The 14,501-nt window shown below is 46.4% G+C and overlaps 1 protein-coding gene across 5 annotated transcripts in view; it reads right to left on the bottom strand.

The window, feature by feature from the left end:
- The window catches only part of cttn (cortactin), a 64,186-nt gene that overhangs the window by 27,439 nt on the left and 22,246 nt on the right, over positions 1–14,501 (bottom strand). For 4 of the 5 annotated variants that reach the window (XM_086008218.1, XM_086008220.1, XM_086008223.1 and 1 more), the window contains exons 5-8: positions 11,270–11,380; positions 6,938–6,992; positions 5,935–6,045; positions 160–270 (exon numbers count right to left, since the gene is read on the bottom strand). In XM_086008218.1, coding sequence (XP_085864344.1) covers positions 160–270; positions 5,935–6,045; positions 6,938–6,992; positions 11,270–11,380 — 388 coding nt within the window. The remainder of the gene's footprint in view (positions 1–159; positions 271–5,934; positions 6,046–6,937; positions 6,993–11,269; positions 11,381–14,501) is intronic. The other variant, XM_086008222.1, reaches the window with a different exon arrangement.

The raw sequence follows: 14,501 nt of genomic DNA, 5'->3' as shown, positions 1-14,501 counted from the left end.
GTCAATCAGTAGCAACGTTCCTTAGCTAGCTCTCAATCTACGCAGACAGTCAATACACACGAGGAGGAATTGCAACTCGGGTCACAATAAGCAAACCAGCACCACCATATTACCCAAACCAACAGCACCGACGAGTCTGACCAGAAACATGTAGCCAACCTTTTTGCGATTCATGCTTCTCAGTTTTTCCTTGGTATTCAAAGCCGACGGCACTTTTGTCCACTTTATCCTTCTCCACTCCGTACTTGCCACCAAATCCTTTGGAATAATCTACGGGGGGGGGGGGGAGGGGGGGGGAGAAATGATTTGTTTTGCCAAGTTAAAGCTGAAGAATTTTACTTAATAGAAAAACAAAGCTTCCAAACCGCAGATAAGCAAATGCCTGTAGGGTGCACTTGAACCGCATCAACTTTGCTATAGTTGCTTATCCACAATTAAATGCAAAGAAAGTTAGCCGTCTATTCCCTCTGACCAGGAACGACGTCTGTCTGACAGCTAGAGGCAGTCTATTATAATGGCTGATTAATACAGGCCATGTTCTCGAGCTCTGCACGCCTCTCTAGTTTACTAACTGAATTTAAACTCACAAATGCAACGTGGCATCAGAATGGAAATACTGTAAGTCATTCGGAATCTACCAGAATGTTTTAAAAGGAGTCGAGGTGGGGAGAAGGAAGGGAAAAACTTCAATGAAGAGAATTTTAAGCCAGGAACACAGTTTCCTACAACATCTGCTTTCAGTTAAATACTCTAAACTGATAAGGTCCAGACATGTACAATACTATTTTTGCTTCATTGTACCATAGTCTGTGACACAAATCTGCCATAAAATCACTTTAAATGGAAAATTTGAATGTTAAGCACAGCTACAAAATGTAGCATTCCCAACAAAACTAGAGACAGCAGGTAATCTAACCAGCAGCTGGAAAAGCTTTATAAGAATATGGAACAGTGACAAGATCGCATTGCCTCTTATTAAGCAGCCACAAGATGTCAAAGCTGTTACAACTAATTACCTTTATGGGCAGAGAGGTATTGAAAGGCAGTTTGAGACAGGTGGGATAGATGTCGCTCTTGGCAAGATGCAGTAACTTGATGCTGGAGAGACCAACTATGAATGGTATACACTCAACAATTGAGATAATGGTTCCAGAAGACAGTTTAATCAGAGACAAAATAATTACTGGGATACAGGACAATGATACCAGGGACTTCCACAAGCACCAAAACAGACATTGAAAGCTAGAATTGACATATATAAAGCAAGCGAATCAACGGCAAAGCAGCTGAAATGAATAAGCGCCCAAGAAGAAGTGCAATATATTAGTAAGGGTAAAAGAGGCCGTGACTCCAGATAGGATGGCATAGTAGACTCATGACTACGGTCAGAACATGAGGGGACAAGCAGCTGAATGCGTACAAAAACAGCTGGCTAAAAAACAGAAAACAGAGTAGGGGTTAAAGATTTCTTCGACAGCACCTTCCAGACCCGCAATCTACCACCTAGAAAGACAAGGGCAGCAGGCACATGGGAATACCATCACCTCCAAGTTCCCCTCCAAGTCACACACCATCCTGACTTGGAAATATATCGCCGATCCTTCATCGTCGCTGGGTCAAAATCCTGGAACTCCCTCCCTAACAGCACTGTGTGAGTACCTTCACCACACAGACTGCAGCGGTTCACCACCACCTTCTCAAGGGCAATTTGGGATGGCTTTGTCAGCGGTGACCACATTCCAAGGAAGAATAAAAGAAAAGTTACTTGGATTGGCAAATGGTGGGAAGTGGTGTTCCACAAGGATCGGTGCTGGGACCACTGTCGTTCACTATTTACATAAATGATTTGGACTTGGGAATCGAAAGTGCAATTTCAAAGTTTGCCGATGACACCAAATTGGGGGGTGTAGTTAATACAGAGGAGGACTGCGACAGGACGACATTAATAAACTTGCAGAATGTGCGTGTAATTTCCAAATGAACTTCAATATAGATCAGTGCGAGGTGGTACATTTTGGTAGGAAGAATAAGGAGGCCACATACTGCTTGGAAAATAAGTGTCTAAATGGGGTCGAGGAGCAGAGGATCTGGGGGTACAGATACACAGCTCACTAAAAGTAGCAATGCAGGTTAATAAGGCCATTAAAAAAAGTAAACAAAGCACCGGGGTTCATTTCTAGAGGGATAGAATTGAAAAGCAGAAAAGTTATGTTAAACGTATCGAACCTTGGTTAGACCACACTCTGGAGTACTGTGAACAGTTCTGGTCTGCATATTATAAAAAGGATATAGAGGCACTGGAGAAGGTGCAATAAAGATTTACTAGAATGATTCCAGAACTGAGAGGTTATACCTATCACAAAAGATTGAACAGGCTGGGGACTCTTTTCTCTAGAAAAGAGACTGAGGGGTGATCTGATGGAGGTCTTCAAGATTATGCAAGGTTTTGATAGGGTAGACGGAGGGAAGATGTCTCCACTTGTGGGCGAGACCAGAAATAGGGAAATAGGGGCCGTAAATATAAGACAGTCACTGATAAATCCAATAGGGAATTCAAGAGAAACTTCTTTACCCACAGAGTGGTTAGAATGTGGAACTCCCTACCACAGGGAGCGGTTGAGGCAAACAGCATAGAAGCATTCAAGAGGAAGCTAGCTAAGCACATGGAGGGAGAAAGGAATATAAGGATATGGTGACGGGGTGAGATGAAGAGGGGTGGGAGGAGGCTGGTCTGGAACACAAACACCACTGTTGGACCGAATGGCCTGTTTCTGTGCTGTAAATACTTTGTAAGCCCAAGAAATTTTCGAAAGCTTCCGAAGGAGAATGTAAATACTGTGGAAAGAAAGAGGCGTGTCCTGCTTAATAGTCCGAAGGGAAATGCATTAAGGGAACAGGAACATTTCTCAATCAAACGTTCAAAGTCCCGAAATCAGAGCCAGACAGACAGCGGCTACACATACCTGTAGATAGAGGTAATTACGACTCAGGTGACAATCGTATTCCCTCCTTTGAAGTTGTTGGATCCAGACCAAATAATACGTCAACATGCTCATCAACAACAAGCAAGCCAGGGTTTCAGCTATTTCTAGTATTACAGTCAATGTTCTAACTCAGAATAAATGCTCGACACTGTTTGATAATCCAACTGGGAGTGTGCTTTGGGAGGCGGACACTCTGGTCGTGTTCAAACAAAACAGAAATGAATCCACTGGAGAAAAAGCGCCATTATTCAAAACTCCCAAGAGCAGCACTGAACAGCCTTGAGTTTCAAATAGTTCTAAGTGGATGTGGACCTTTTCTGGCAACGGAAGCCATTCAACGTACGCAATTTGTGACGGTGAACGAGAGCATCATTATGGAAGGTACATCAAAGCGGGGTCCAGTGGCCAAGTACCAGGATAACTTTCAAGGAGAGGCGAGGTTTAACCACCAAATACCCTACAGCAAATTGGGTGCAATTTGCTCGAAACAGATGGAACAAACTTTCTCATAGAATCTTAGAGCACAGAAGGACGACATTCGGCCCAGCGTGCCGGCTCTTAGGCAGCACTATCCAATTCGTCCCACTCCCCTGCAACTTTCCCCAAAGCCCTGCAACTTTCTCCAGATCATAACAACATGTTTGAATGATTATTCAGATTTCTTGGATATACACAATCTGTCTGATTAAAAAGGGGGAAAATAAGTCATAACTAAGATCAGGACTCATTTTGCGAGCCATATTATTCCAAATGAGCCTATGACAAACAATGAACCATTGTTTAACTCAAGTGAATTCCAACAGTTGCACAACATACGAGATCACCAAGGTTGGCATGGACAAGATGGGCCGAACGGCCTCCTTCTGTGCTGTAAATTTCTAAGATTCTATAAGCTCACCAAGATATCCACAGTCAAATGGCAAAGCAGTGAATGCTTAAAATTGCAAAGACACTCCTGGGAAAAGGACACGGGTCTGGCACAGACACTTATCTCGCTCGTCCTGACTGGGACCATCGAGATACTGGACAGCTCACCAATCTAGAGACTTCATCGGACGAATCAGGACACTTATTCAGAAAGCAAGCCGACTTGTGAAACTGAAGCTAGCAAGTGACGTGGAAGAGAAGCTACAATCGCCAATGGCCATCAGGCCTGGTTCGACAATGTAGGAACTAAATAGCTTGATAAGCTCAGAGAAAGAGAAGTTGTCAGAGTTCAGCAGAAGTGGGACAGCAAGTATCAAATTCGATGATGCAAGGACTAAAGATGGGAAGGCGATTAAAAGGAACTGGAAAAACCTGCAGAAAACAGAGCGATCATCTGTAGAGATACCAGAAAGTCTAGTTGTACTTTCAGGTTAACACAGGTGGGACGACCTAGTCACTCCACAGTAAACAAACTACTGCCACAACAGAAGACCATCATTGGTAACCAACAAAATAGGGAGCAAATACAATATGGAAACCTCTGATAGAAAAGGGTTCCTTCCCATCACAGAATGCATAACAAGGAGTGATGAGAGTAGTGTAAAAACCACAGAACAATGATTTTTAATTTACCTTTGGTTTAACTATTGATATTTGATCTGGTGGACTTCATAATCGATACATATTTTATCATCGTTAAAGTATTATCGTTGAAGTATTATTTTAAACGTTTCATTTCTTTTGAGGAGGGAGATGCATCAATATTGGTGCAGCTTTGTATCAATAGTTAAATACAGCACGTTCCCCGAATGTTCCTTTTGACCTGGGAATGCTTGCATGATTGGAAGCTGAAGGCAATGGACTAAAAAAGGCTGAAGGATACAAACTCGTATTTAGAAGTTCTGCGGTCTTCTCTAGTCTGTTCATTACTGAAACGCAGGAATGGATAAGAAGGGTAGAAAGCAACAGGTTGTTGTGGGGGGGGGGGGGGGGGCGGGTGAAGCCCTGAGTGGGACCACTGCTGTTTCCAATTTACATCAATGGCATGGAATCAGAAACTCAATGCAAATTGGTCGCGGTGGAATCGAAGAATGCAGCTCCGCAAATACATAATGGAGGAGCTAAACGAAATGTGTGATCCGGCAGGTGAAATTTAATGCACACAAGTGTAAAGTACTGCACATAGGAAGGGAAATGGGGGACGTGCACTCCATGAATGGCGTTGAAATAGCTACGGATGAAGTGGAAAACGACCTTGGAGTCTTTAGAAAACTCACGAGTCATTTTAAACTTTGGGCAATAGTGTAAAATGGATGACGATAGACCGCCGGCCTGGTATTCACCTGTCCCCATCCAATTCCCAAGTTTCTCCAGATAATAAAATGTCGGGAATTCTTGTATATGCTAATCGCTGGTTTCGCAGGGTGCGTTTACGCTGTAGCTTTAGCGTTGGTGCAACACTGCAGCAAAGGTCGTGCAGTGTAAATCTAGAGGCTGGGCCTGCCCTGCCTCCGAAGTGAAGGAAGAATCCACGGAGTCTCGTTCTACTGCATTCCAGAACTAGGTCGGGCTCCAACTCTGGATTTACACGGCAGAACTCTGCCATCGGTGCAAGTGGAACTGGTTTTTTTTTGGCACTTACACCAAACGTGGTCATGTAAAAGTAGCCTTGATTTACGAAATCAATCGGCTCATGGGACAGCACAGTCTCAAACCGCGATCCGAGGTCAATTAAACGGTCTCCGAGCGATTTGCAACCCGCCAAGATTTCCCAAGTTCCACGGAGGCACATTGCAAACCAAACTAGTAGAACCAGCCGCCTGGAATCTCAGCAGAAAAGGAAGCGCTCAGGTGCCAAGAGAAATCAAATCAAGTTTGAAGCAAATCCGTGAAATCAACACCGAGGTGGACCCACGCAGTCACAAACTGCACCAGTGCACGAAATTAAAAACCACACCCTCTCTCCTCTACCTCTGCAGTTGGAGGCGGAGGAGAAACAATAGAATAGCAATAAATGACACACCTCTCTGGGACTCGTGAATCTCAGTTTTGCTCTGGTAATCGAAGCCCAGGGCGCTCTTGTCCACTCGATCTGCTTGCACTCCATACTTCCCCCCAAAACCAGTACTGTAGTCTGCATAATTCAAGACAGCAAAAGCATCAAAAGTAGCAACATGCAACAGCTGGGCTTGCGGCGGAAGTGCAAAGGCGGAAATGCAAAGGCCCCACGATTTAGCAACCGTAAGCAGTCCAGTTATGAAGCAGTACCAGAGAAAACCAATTGCATTTGATTCACATATGGGACGCTGTATCGCTAGTGAAAACAGAATATACAGGAGGGAAGCTGGAATGGTCTTAACAAAACCTGGTGGAAGACACCAATATAGTGGTACACTCGACCGAGGGTTTGCTGTATATATGCCTTGCGAGAGATTCAAATGTGCCTCTAGCTTTAATTTTCACTTCTAAGAACGAACAGGAAAGTATATTTCTAGCAAAAATCAGGAGAAAAGGGAAAAGGGCAACAGAACAGGCGACATCACTTTTAACAGTGTGTGATTAACGAAAACTACTCCAGAACATTCACGGCACAGTTTTACCCTTTGTTGTGGCTGAATAAGATGCTCATTTTATAGCTGATAATAAAAAAAAATTAAATATTGGGCTTTAGTTGGAAGAGCTTAATTAAAATGGGCAGGGCACCTGACAAAAGAGAACACCCAGTTAAAAAAATCTGGTAGTGGTTCACTGGAGACTCCCATAAAACACCTGGTGCAAACACACGGAGTGTTGACAAGACAAGATCCATGTGGGAAAAAGGACATATTAGAAGATTGAAAGAGATAATCATATAGAATCTTACGGCACAGAAGGAGGCCATTCGACCCATTCCCAATAAAACAAAACCCCCATTTAAAAAACAGGTCGAAAATCTTCTGAGGCTTTATACAAGTAAAACTCCGATTTGAACATCACATCATCACACAGCTATTCGTTCTAAAATTCAACTGGTGAAAGCACTGTACCTTTTTGTGATGCATGTTTGGCAGTCTTGCCTTCATATTCAAACCCCACTGCAGACTGTAAGAGTTAGAAAAGACTTAGTCACACAACATTCATAGTCTGAGAATTTAGGTTCAGCGTTCAGGTTTTATGGCAACACATTGCTCAGATTAATTAGTGCCAAGTGCAGTACTTCAGACTTCTTCTGAAAAACAGCTACAATTTATTCGGCAGTGCGAACTGGGTTTCTGCACAGCTAGGGGGCCAGGCAGAGAAATGGACTCGAAACCCTTTCAAGGAGCGGGAAGTGCAGAGGAGCTGGAACCTCAGCCTGTGGTTCCTCCGGGTTTAAGCTAGCGAACGAACCTTGCAAATTCTGCTGTGGAGACGAAGCTCAGGCAAAAAAGAAAACAAATATTTGACAGAACCCCAGGTGAGCAAATGGTGGGAGAGAAAATACTTCATATATGTTGGGGGCGGCGGGGCTGGTGAGAGGGAAGAAGTGGGGCCAGGCTGTACCCGCATACTGCTAACTAGCATCAATAGCACAAATGTCAAATAATATCTTGGCCGGAACACAAACAAGTCCTCAGATCTGTACAGAAAACATGCAAAGATTTTACAATCTTCAATACAATATTCACCGAAAGAAAGTAATAAAATTAGCCATTTTCAAATCATTATTTCTCCCCCCCCCCAAACACACACACATACTACTGAACATTGGAATGTATTGAGAACTTTACATTCTAACAAAAGTCACTTTATCTAAATATGCACCAAAGTTTTATTTCAGCGAACACCTTCCACCGTCTGAAACCAGGGGAAGGGAGGGAGGACAATGGGCTCACCGTGCCTCCTTCAAACTATGGTAACAGTCACAGAAGTAACCACCAAAATATTTACAGCCAAAGCCATTCAAAATCAATACTATGGCAAGTCTATTTCTGGCTCAGGATTAGGGTGCAAAGGTCAGGAAAAGGGGGGAGGGTGGGGCTAGGAGGGGCGCACGGGTTTGGGCCGCGCCTACAGGATGGACGGGTCCAATGGGAACAATTCAAAAGGCGGCCGGAAGTGGCATTGGAAGCCTCCCATCTCATTCTCTGGGTTAGACATCAACTAGGTACCTCAGGGCAGGGGTGCCTGAAGAGCATGGCACTGTGGCTAGCATCTAAACTATGTCAACCAAAGGGTCCGTTGGCATCTCGGGGCAGGGGCAGGGTGAAGAGCGGCAGGCGAGGACTCGGCATCAATTCTCTTAACTCCCCACCCCATAATATTCAAGGGCTACGGGAATGGAGATCAGCTGCCAGATGTCCCGATCTCCAGGCGCCAAGACGCAGCTGCAGGTGTAGCAGGCTTCGGCCGCGCTACTCATCTAGTGCCGGCTTAATAGGCCGGGGGGGGGGGGGGGGGGGGGGGAAGGGCAGCTCAGGACAATCAGCCGCATTTTCCCTCCATCTCAAATCCTTTGCTTCTCTTCGCTGTAGCTCTCTAATCTCTTGGTAGCTCTTTCCTTCCCATGACCCGTTGACCTTACTCCATTTCACTCCTTCTTGGAATGCCTTGCACCTCAAGTTCAAGCAAATATTTCCGCTGAGTGAAAATATGAATCTAGGCAGGTAATATTTTTGCAGCTCTGCACGGAGTAACATAGAAACATAGAAAATAGGAGCAGGAGTAGGCCATTCGGCCCCTCGAGCCTGCTCCGCCATTGACTGATCGTCCAAATTCAGTACCCTGTTCCTGCCTTCTCTCCATATCCCTTGATCCCTTTAGCCTTAAGAAATATATCCAACTCCTTCTTGAATATATTTAATGAATTGGCCTCTACTGCCTTCTTTGGTAGAGAATTCCACAGGTTCACCACTCACTGGGTGAAGAAATTCCTCCTCATCTCTGTCCTAAATGGCTTACCCCTTATCCTTAGACTGTGACCCCTGGTTCTGGACTCACCGACCATCGGGAACATCCTTCCAGCATCTAGTCTGTCTAGTCCTGTTAGAATTTTATAAGTTTCGATGAGATCCCCTCTCATTCTTCTAAACTCCAGCGAGTATAAGCCCAATCGACCCAATCTCTCCTCATGCGTCATTCCTGCCATCCCAGGTATCAGCCTGGTGAATCTTCGCTGCACTCCCTCCATGGCAAGAACATCCTTCCTCAGATAAGGCGACCAAAACTGCACACAATACTCCAGATGTGGTCTCACCAAGGCCCTGTACAACTGCAGCAAGACATCCTTATTCCTGTACTCAAACCCTCTCGCTATGAAGGCCAACATACCATTTGCCTTCTTAACCGCCTGCTGCACCTGCATGCTTACTTTCAGCGACTGGTGCACAAGGATGCCCAGGTCTCGTTGCACTTCCCCTTTTCCCAATCTATTGCCATTCAGATAATAATCTGCCTTCCTGTTTTTGACACCAAAGTGGATAACCTCGCATTTATCCACGTTATATTGCCATGCTTCTGCCCAATCACCCAACCTGTCCAAATCATACTGGAGTTTCTTGGTATCCTCCTCACAGCACACACGCCCACCCAGCTTTGTGTCGTCTGCAAACTTGGAGATATTACATCTAGTTCCCTCATCCAGATCATTAATATATATTGTGAATAGCTGGGGTCCAAGGACCGATCCCTGCGGTACCCCACTAGTCACTGCCTGCCACTCGGAAAAAGAGAACAAGACTGAAGAGGCATCTACGCTGAATTTCACAGGGGAACCTGCTTGGAACAGGCTTCCACATTCTGAAGAGCTATGCTTGCATGTTAACTTGGGGAATTAATGGATACGGTTAATTTGAAGAACCAAATGCAAGATGGCCGACACCTCAACTGTTTCAAACTCCATCCCCCCCCTCCCCATGCCAATTTTCTCCCCTCCTTTTTCTGAAAACATCTGGGCGGACACTGAAAACTTCCTGCAGAATAGCTTCCCAAATGCGTCGCCCTGCTGCACCTTGGTCGTTAGTGCTCATGTGCGAGCACAGTATTTGAACATAGGGAGTGGGGAGGGGGGCGTGACCTGAAGCTATTTTCAGTCGACATTCACATATACACTTCCACATCGTGGGGCCGGGGGGGGGGGGGGGGGGGGGCGGTGTCGCTGATCAGCAGTAAAAAGAACTTGCATTTATATAGCGCCTTTCATGACCTCAGGACATCCCAAAGCACTTTACAGCCAATTAAGTACTTTTCAACCATAGTCACTGTTGTAATGTAGGAAACACAGCAGCTAATTTGCACACAGCAAGCTCCCACAAACAGCAATGTGACAAAGGTCCGGATCACCTGCTTTTAGGTGTTGGTTGCAGGAAAAATATTGGCCAGAACACTGGGGAGAACTCCCCTGCTCTTCTTCAAAGTAGTACCATGGGATCTTTTACTTCCACCTTAGGCGGGACCTCGGTTTAACGTCTCATCCGAAAGACGTCAGCTCCGACAGGAGAAGGAATCCTGGGCGATTTCCCCTCGATGTGGTGCTACTACTGCCCACTCGTGCCGAGATCAGTTAACTCGGCACCAATTAGGAATCGAAGCTTCTGCTCTGTAAGGTTCAGCTGCTTTTTGGACTTTAGGGGAATCAAGGGATAGTGCGGGAAAGTGGAGTTGAAGTGGATGATCAGCCATGATCTTATTGAATGGCGTAGCAGGCTCGAGGGGCCGTATGGCCCACTCCTGCTTCTATTTCTTATGTTAAATGGATATAGACCCACTTGAGTCACTGGGGAAGCAAGCAAACCCTTTCATTCAAGGAATCCACTTAGTAAAGTAACTACACATTCACTGCAAACTCAAAAGTGTGTGAAATAGGAGGTGACGGTTTAGTCATTCTGTAACTAAGAGCAAGAGGTAGCAGATGGCCCCATGGGGAGTGTGTAATAAAAAAAAGTTAACACCTATGCAGTTAATTCGTGGGTACGGTAGCACAGTGGCTATGTTACAGGACTAGTAATCCAAAGGCCTGGACTAATGATCAGGAGACGAGAGTTCAAATCCCACCACGGCAGCTGGGGAATTTAAATTCAGTTAATTAAATAAATCTGGAATAAAAAGCTTGCATCAGTAATGGTGACCATGAAACTCCCAGATTGTTGTGAAAACCCATCTGGTTCACTAATTTCCTTCCCTGAAGGACATCTGCCGTCCTGACCCGGTCTGGCCTATATGTGACTCCAGACCCACAGCAACGTGGTTGACTCTTAACTGCCCTCTGCAGTTCAAGAAGACGTCTCACCACCATCTTCTCAAGGGCAATTAGGAATGGGCAGTAAATGCTGGCCTTGCCAGCGACGCCATGAATGAATAAAAATAAAATTCAATTGAACACATGTAGCTGCAGTACTTGCCTTATCGACCCTGTCCTTCTGTACGCCAAACTTTCCACCAAATCCCTTTACGGAGTCTGTCTGAGAGCAGTGTTTGGCGAGTTTAGCAACGTATTCATGGCCAACTGCAGACTGAAGGAGAGAATCTCACGTTAAAATGGCAACTCTTTAAAGCCACAAACAACGTCACTTGTATTGCCTCTCAAGAGGAACCAAACTGAAAAACAGTCCGTCACTCTCAACAGTGGATGGGCAGAGAGAGAGAAAGCAACCGTTCCCGCGGCCTTTAAACCATTCATCCTTTCTATGATTGCACTACTTTCGCTAATCCATAGAATCATAAAATGGTTACAGCACAGAAGGAGGCCATTCGGCCCGTCGAGCCCGTGCCGGCTCTCTGCAAGAGCACTTCAGTTAGTCCCACTCCCCCGCCCTTTCCCCGGAGCCCTGCAAATTTTTTTCCTTCAGGTACTTATCCAACTCCCTTTAGAAAGCTACAATTCAGTCTGCCTCCACCACCCTTTCCGGCAGTGCATTCCAGATCCTAACCACTCGCTGTGTAAAAAAGTTTTTCCTCATGTCGCTTTGGTTCTTCTGCCAAACACCTTAAATCTGTGTCCTCTGGTCCTTGACCCTTCCGCCAATGGGAACAGTTTCTCTCTATCTACTCTGTCCAGACCCCTCATGATTTTGAACACTTCTATAAAATCTCCTCAACCTTCGCTGCTCCAAGGAGAACAACTCCAGCTTCTCCAGTCTATCCAAGTAACTGAAGTCCCTCATCCCTGGAACCGTTCTTGTAAATCTTTTCTGCACCCTCTCCAAGGCCTTCACATCCTTCCTAAAGTGCGGTGCCTAGAATTGGACACAATACTCCAGTTGTGGCCAAACAAGTGCTTTATAAAAGTTCATCACAACTTCCTTGCTTTTGTACTCTATGCCTCTATTTATAAAGTCTAGGATCCCGGATGCCTTTTTTAACCGTTTTCTCACCCTGCCCTGCCACCTTCACCGATTTGTGCACATATACCCCCAGGTCTCTCTGTTCATGCACCCGCTTTCCTCATTCTTCCGACCAAAATGTATCACCAAATGTATCTACGTACTGAACAATCTGGAGCTTTGTAAACCCACAGGAAGTGCGACCCTCATCAACAGAACTTCAGAAACAGCTTACTTGCACCGCGCCAGAATTACATCCCAGCTCCATGTGGGGTAACCTCACAATGCTGAACAGATTAGTGGGTTTTTTAAAAATTGCAAGGGTCATATGATGTACTGACATTGACTTTGTAAATGCACACAAGCTTTATAAAACACTGGGGGGGGGGGGGGGGAGAAATTGTCTCGCGCCCCCTTTGGGGCAATAACTACTTTTAGCGTCCCAAAAAAAGTTAGTGCCCCCGTGGCCAAAATTGAATGGTAACGCCCCAAGCAGGAGGCGAGGCGCTACTGGGGGCACTCCTCCTCCCTCTTGGGGTGCTCCAATTGAATATCGCGGTGCTACGTGCAGCAGCGCCACGCGTGTCAGCACATAGCGCCGCGGTACTGCAGGCCTCCCACCCCTGATTAAAAGGGAGGGGCCAAGCGCTGCATGCACCGGGGCCCTGCTGGACCACCGGGGAGCGGAGTGCCGGGCTGACAGATCGCGACCGGCTCCCCGCAGCAAGAGGCCAGGTGCTGGCAGGCAGCCCCAAAAAAAATGGCCACCCAGCACCTGCCCTTTAATTATCGCCGCCCCGGCCGCAAACACGACACCCTGACCCCGTTGGGCAGAGCGTCTGGCAGTAGGTCAGGGGGCGCGTGCGAAGTTTGCGGCCGGGGGGGGGGGGGGGGGGGGGGAGGGGGGGCAAGTGGGGCGCTGCGCACGGTGATATCAGCGCCGCAGGGCGCTACCGGCTATCTCAGACGCTAACCTCCTGCTGGATTTCGCGGGAGGCGTTAACGGCGCCGCAACCAGGCGGTAGATGCTTTGTGCCCCATTAGCGCTCCCTCGGGGTGCTTACGGGAGGCGCAAAGCAACCCAATTGTTCCCCCTTGGTATTCACACTGTAGGCCTCTGAAGAAATTGTTGTAGCATCCCAAAAAAGTCCAAGTCAAAGACAATGCAGATAAACCCAGCACAACTCATTTAATCTGCCATCTGTTAGCATTTGCCTCACGTCAGTTTTACCCACAACCTTTGCTTGGCTACTTCAGCCATGTTTCAGGGGCAAACCGGCCAATGTTGTTCGCAGGCGTGGAGCCAAATATATCACACAGCATTTACTGCTGGCGTCAATGTTCCCCCTTTACTGGTGATGAAATGAGGCACTGTACTGTGAAAACAGGCTGCAGCGGTGTCAAAACGGCAGTGAAGGCTAAAAAGCTTCTGCAATTTTGCGATACAGATTAGAAAATGGAAGAAAAGATATACAAGGCTCCATTCACCTAACTGAACTCGCAAAATATACACTAATACAATGCACATGTGAAAATAGTTCAAAAACTGATTCAGCAAGTAGGACTTTTTTTTTTTTTTTTTTACGAGGAGCATTCATCTCTCTATGAATCACCGGCATGCTGGAATACTTGCTTGTTCCCAAAAGGGCAATATCAGCATGTCTGGCCTGCAGTCTTTAATGTGCAAGAGGAACTGCAAGTCACGTCGAGTCTACAGCACAGAAACAGGCCATCGGCCCAACTGGTCCGTGCCGGTGTTTATGCTCCACACCAGCCTCCTCCCACTCTACTTCATCTCACCCGATCAGCAAATCCTTCTATTCCTTTCTCCCTCATGTGTTTATCCAGCTTCCCTTGAACGCATCTGCACGAGTCGCCTCAACCTCTCCCTGCGGGAGCGACTTCCACATGCTAACCACTCTCTGGGTAAAAGAAGTTTCTCCTGAATTCCCCATTCGATTTATTAGTGGCTAGCTTATATTGGTGGCCCCTAGATTTGGTCTCCCCCCCCACCTCCACCACGAGTGGAGACATCTTCTCCGCCTCTACCCCGTCACACCTCAGGCTCCCGACGGCTCACGCCGATTCACAGGCCTCCAAATTGCGAGTGGGAAGGTGCCACAGCCGAGAGGTCACACCCGTCAAGAAAGGCTGACCAGGCTGGGGCTCTTTTCTCTAGAAGAGAGACGGCTGAGGGGTGACCTGATGGAGGTCTTTAAAATTAAATTTTAAAAGGTTAGAGTTTACAAGCAAAGTGTTTATTCCGAGTAACAAAAAGCCGTCCTACCAGGTTCCTTTCTGTAGTACTGCA

This window comes from Somniosus microcephalus, chromosome 15 (assembly GCF_052327205.1).
Source record: "Somniosus microcephalus isolate GS21.2 chromosome 15, FLI_Smic_1.0, whole genome shotgun sequence".
In the NCBI taxonomy this organism is placed as follows: Eukaryota; Metazoa; Chordata; class Chondrichthyes; order Squaliformes; family Somniosidae; genus Somniosus; species Somniosus microcephalus.
This window is presented reverse-complemented; position numbering and strand designations above follow the sequence as displayed.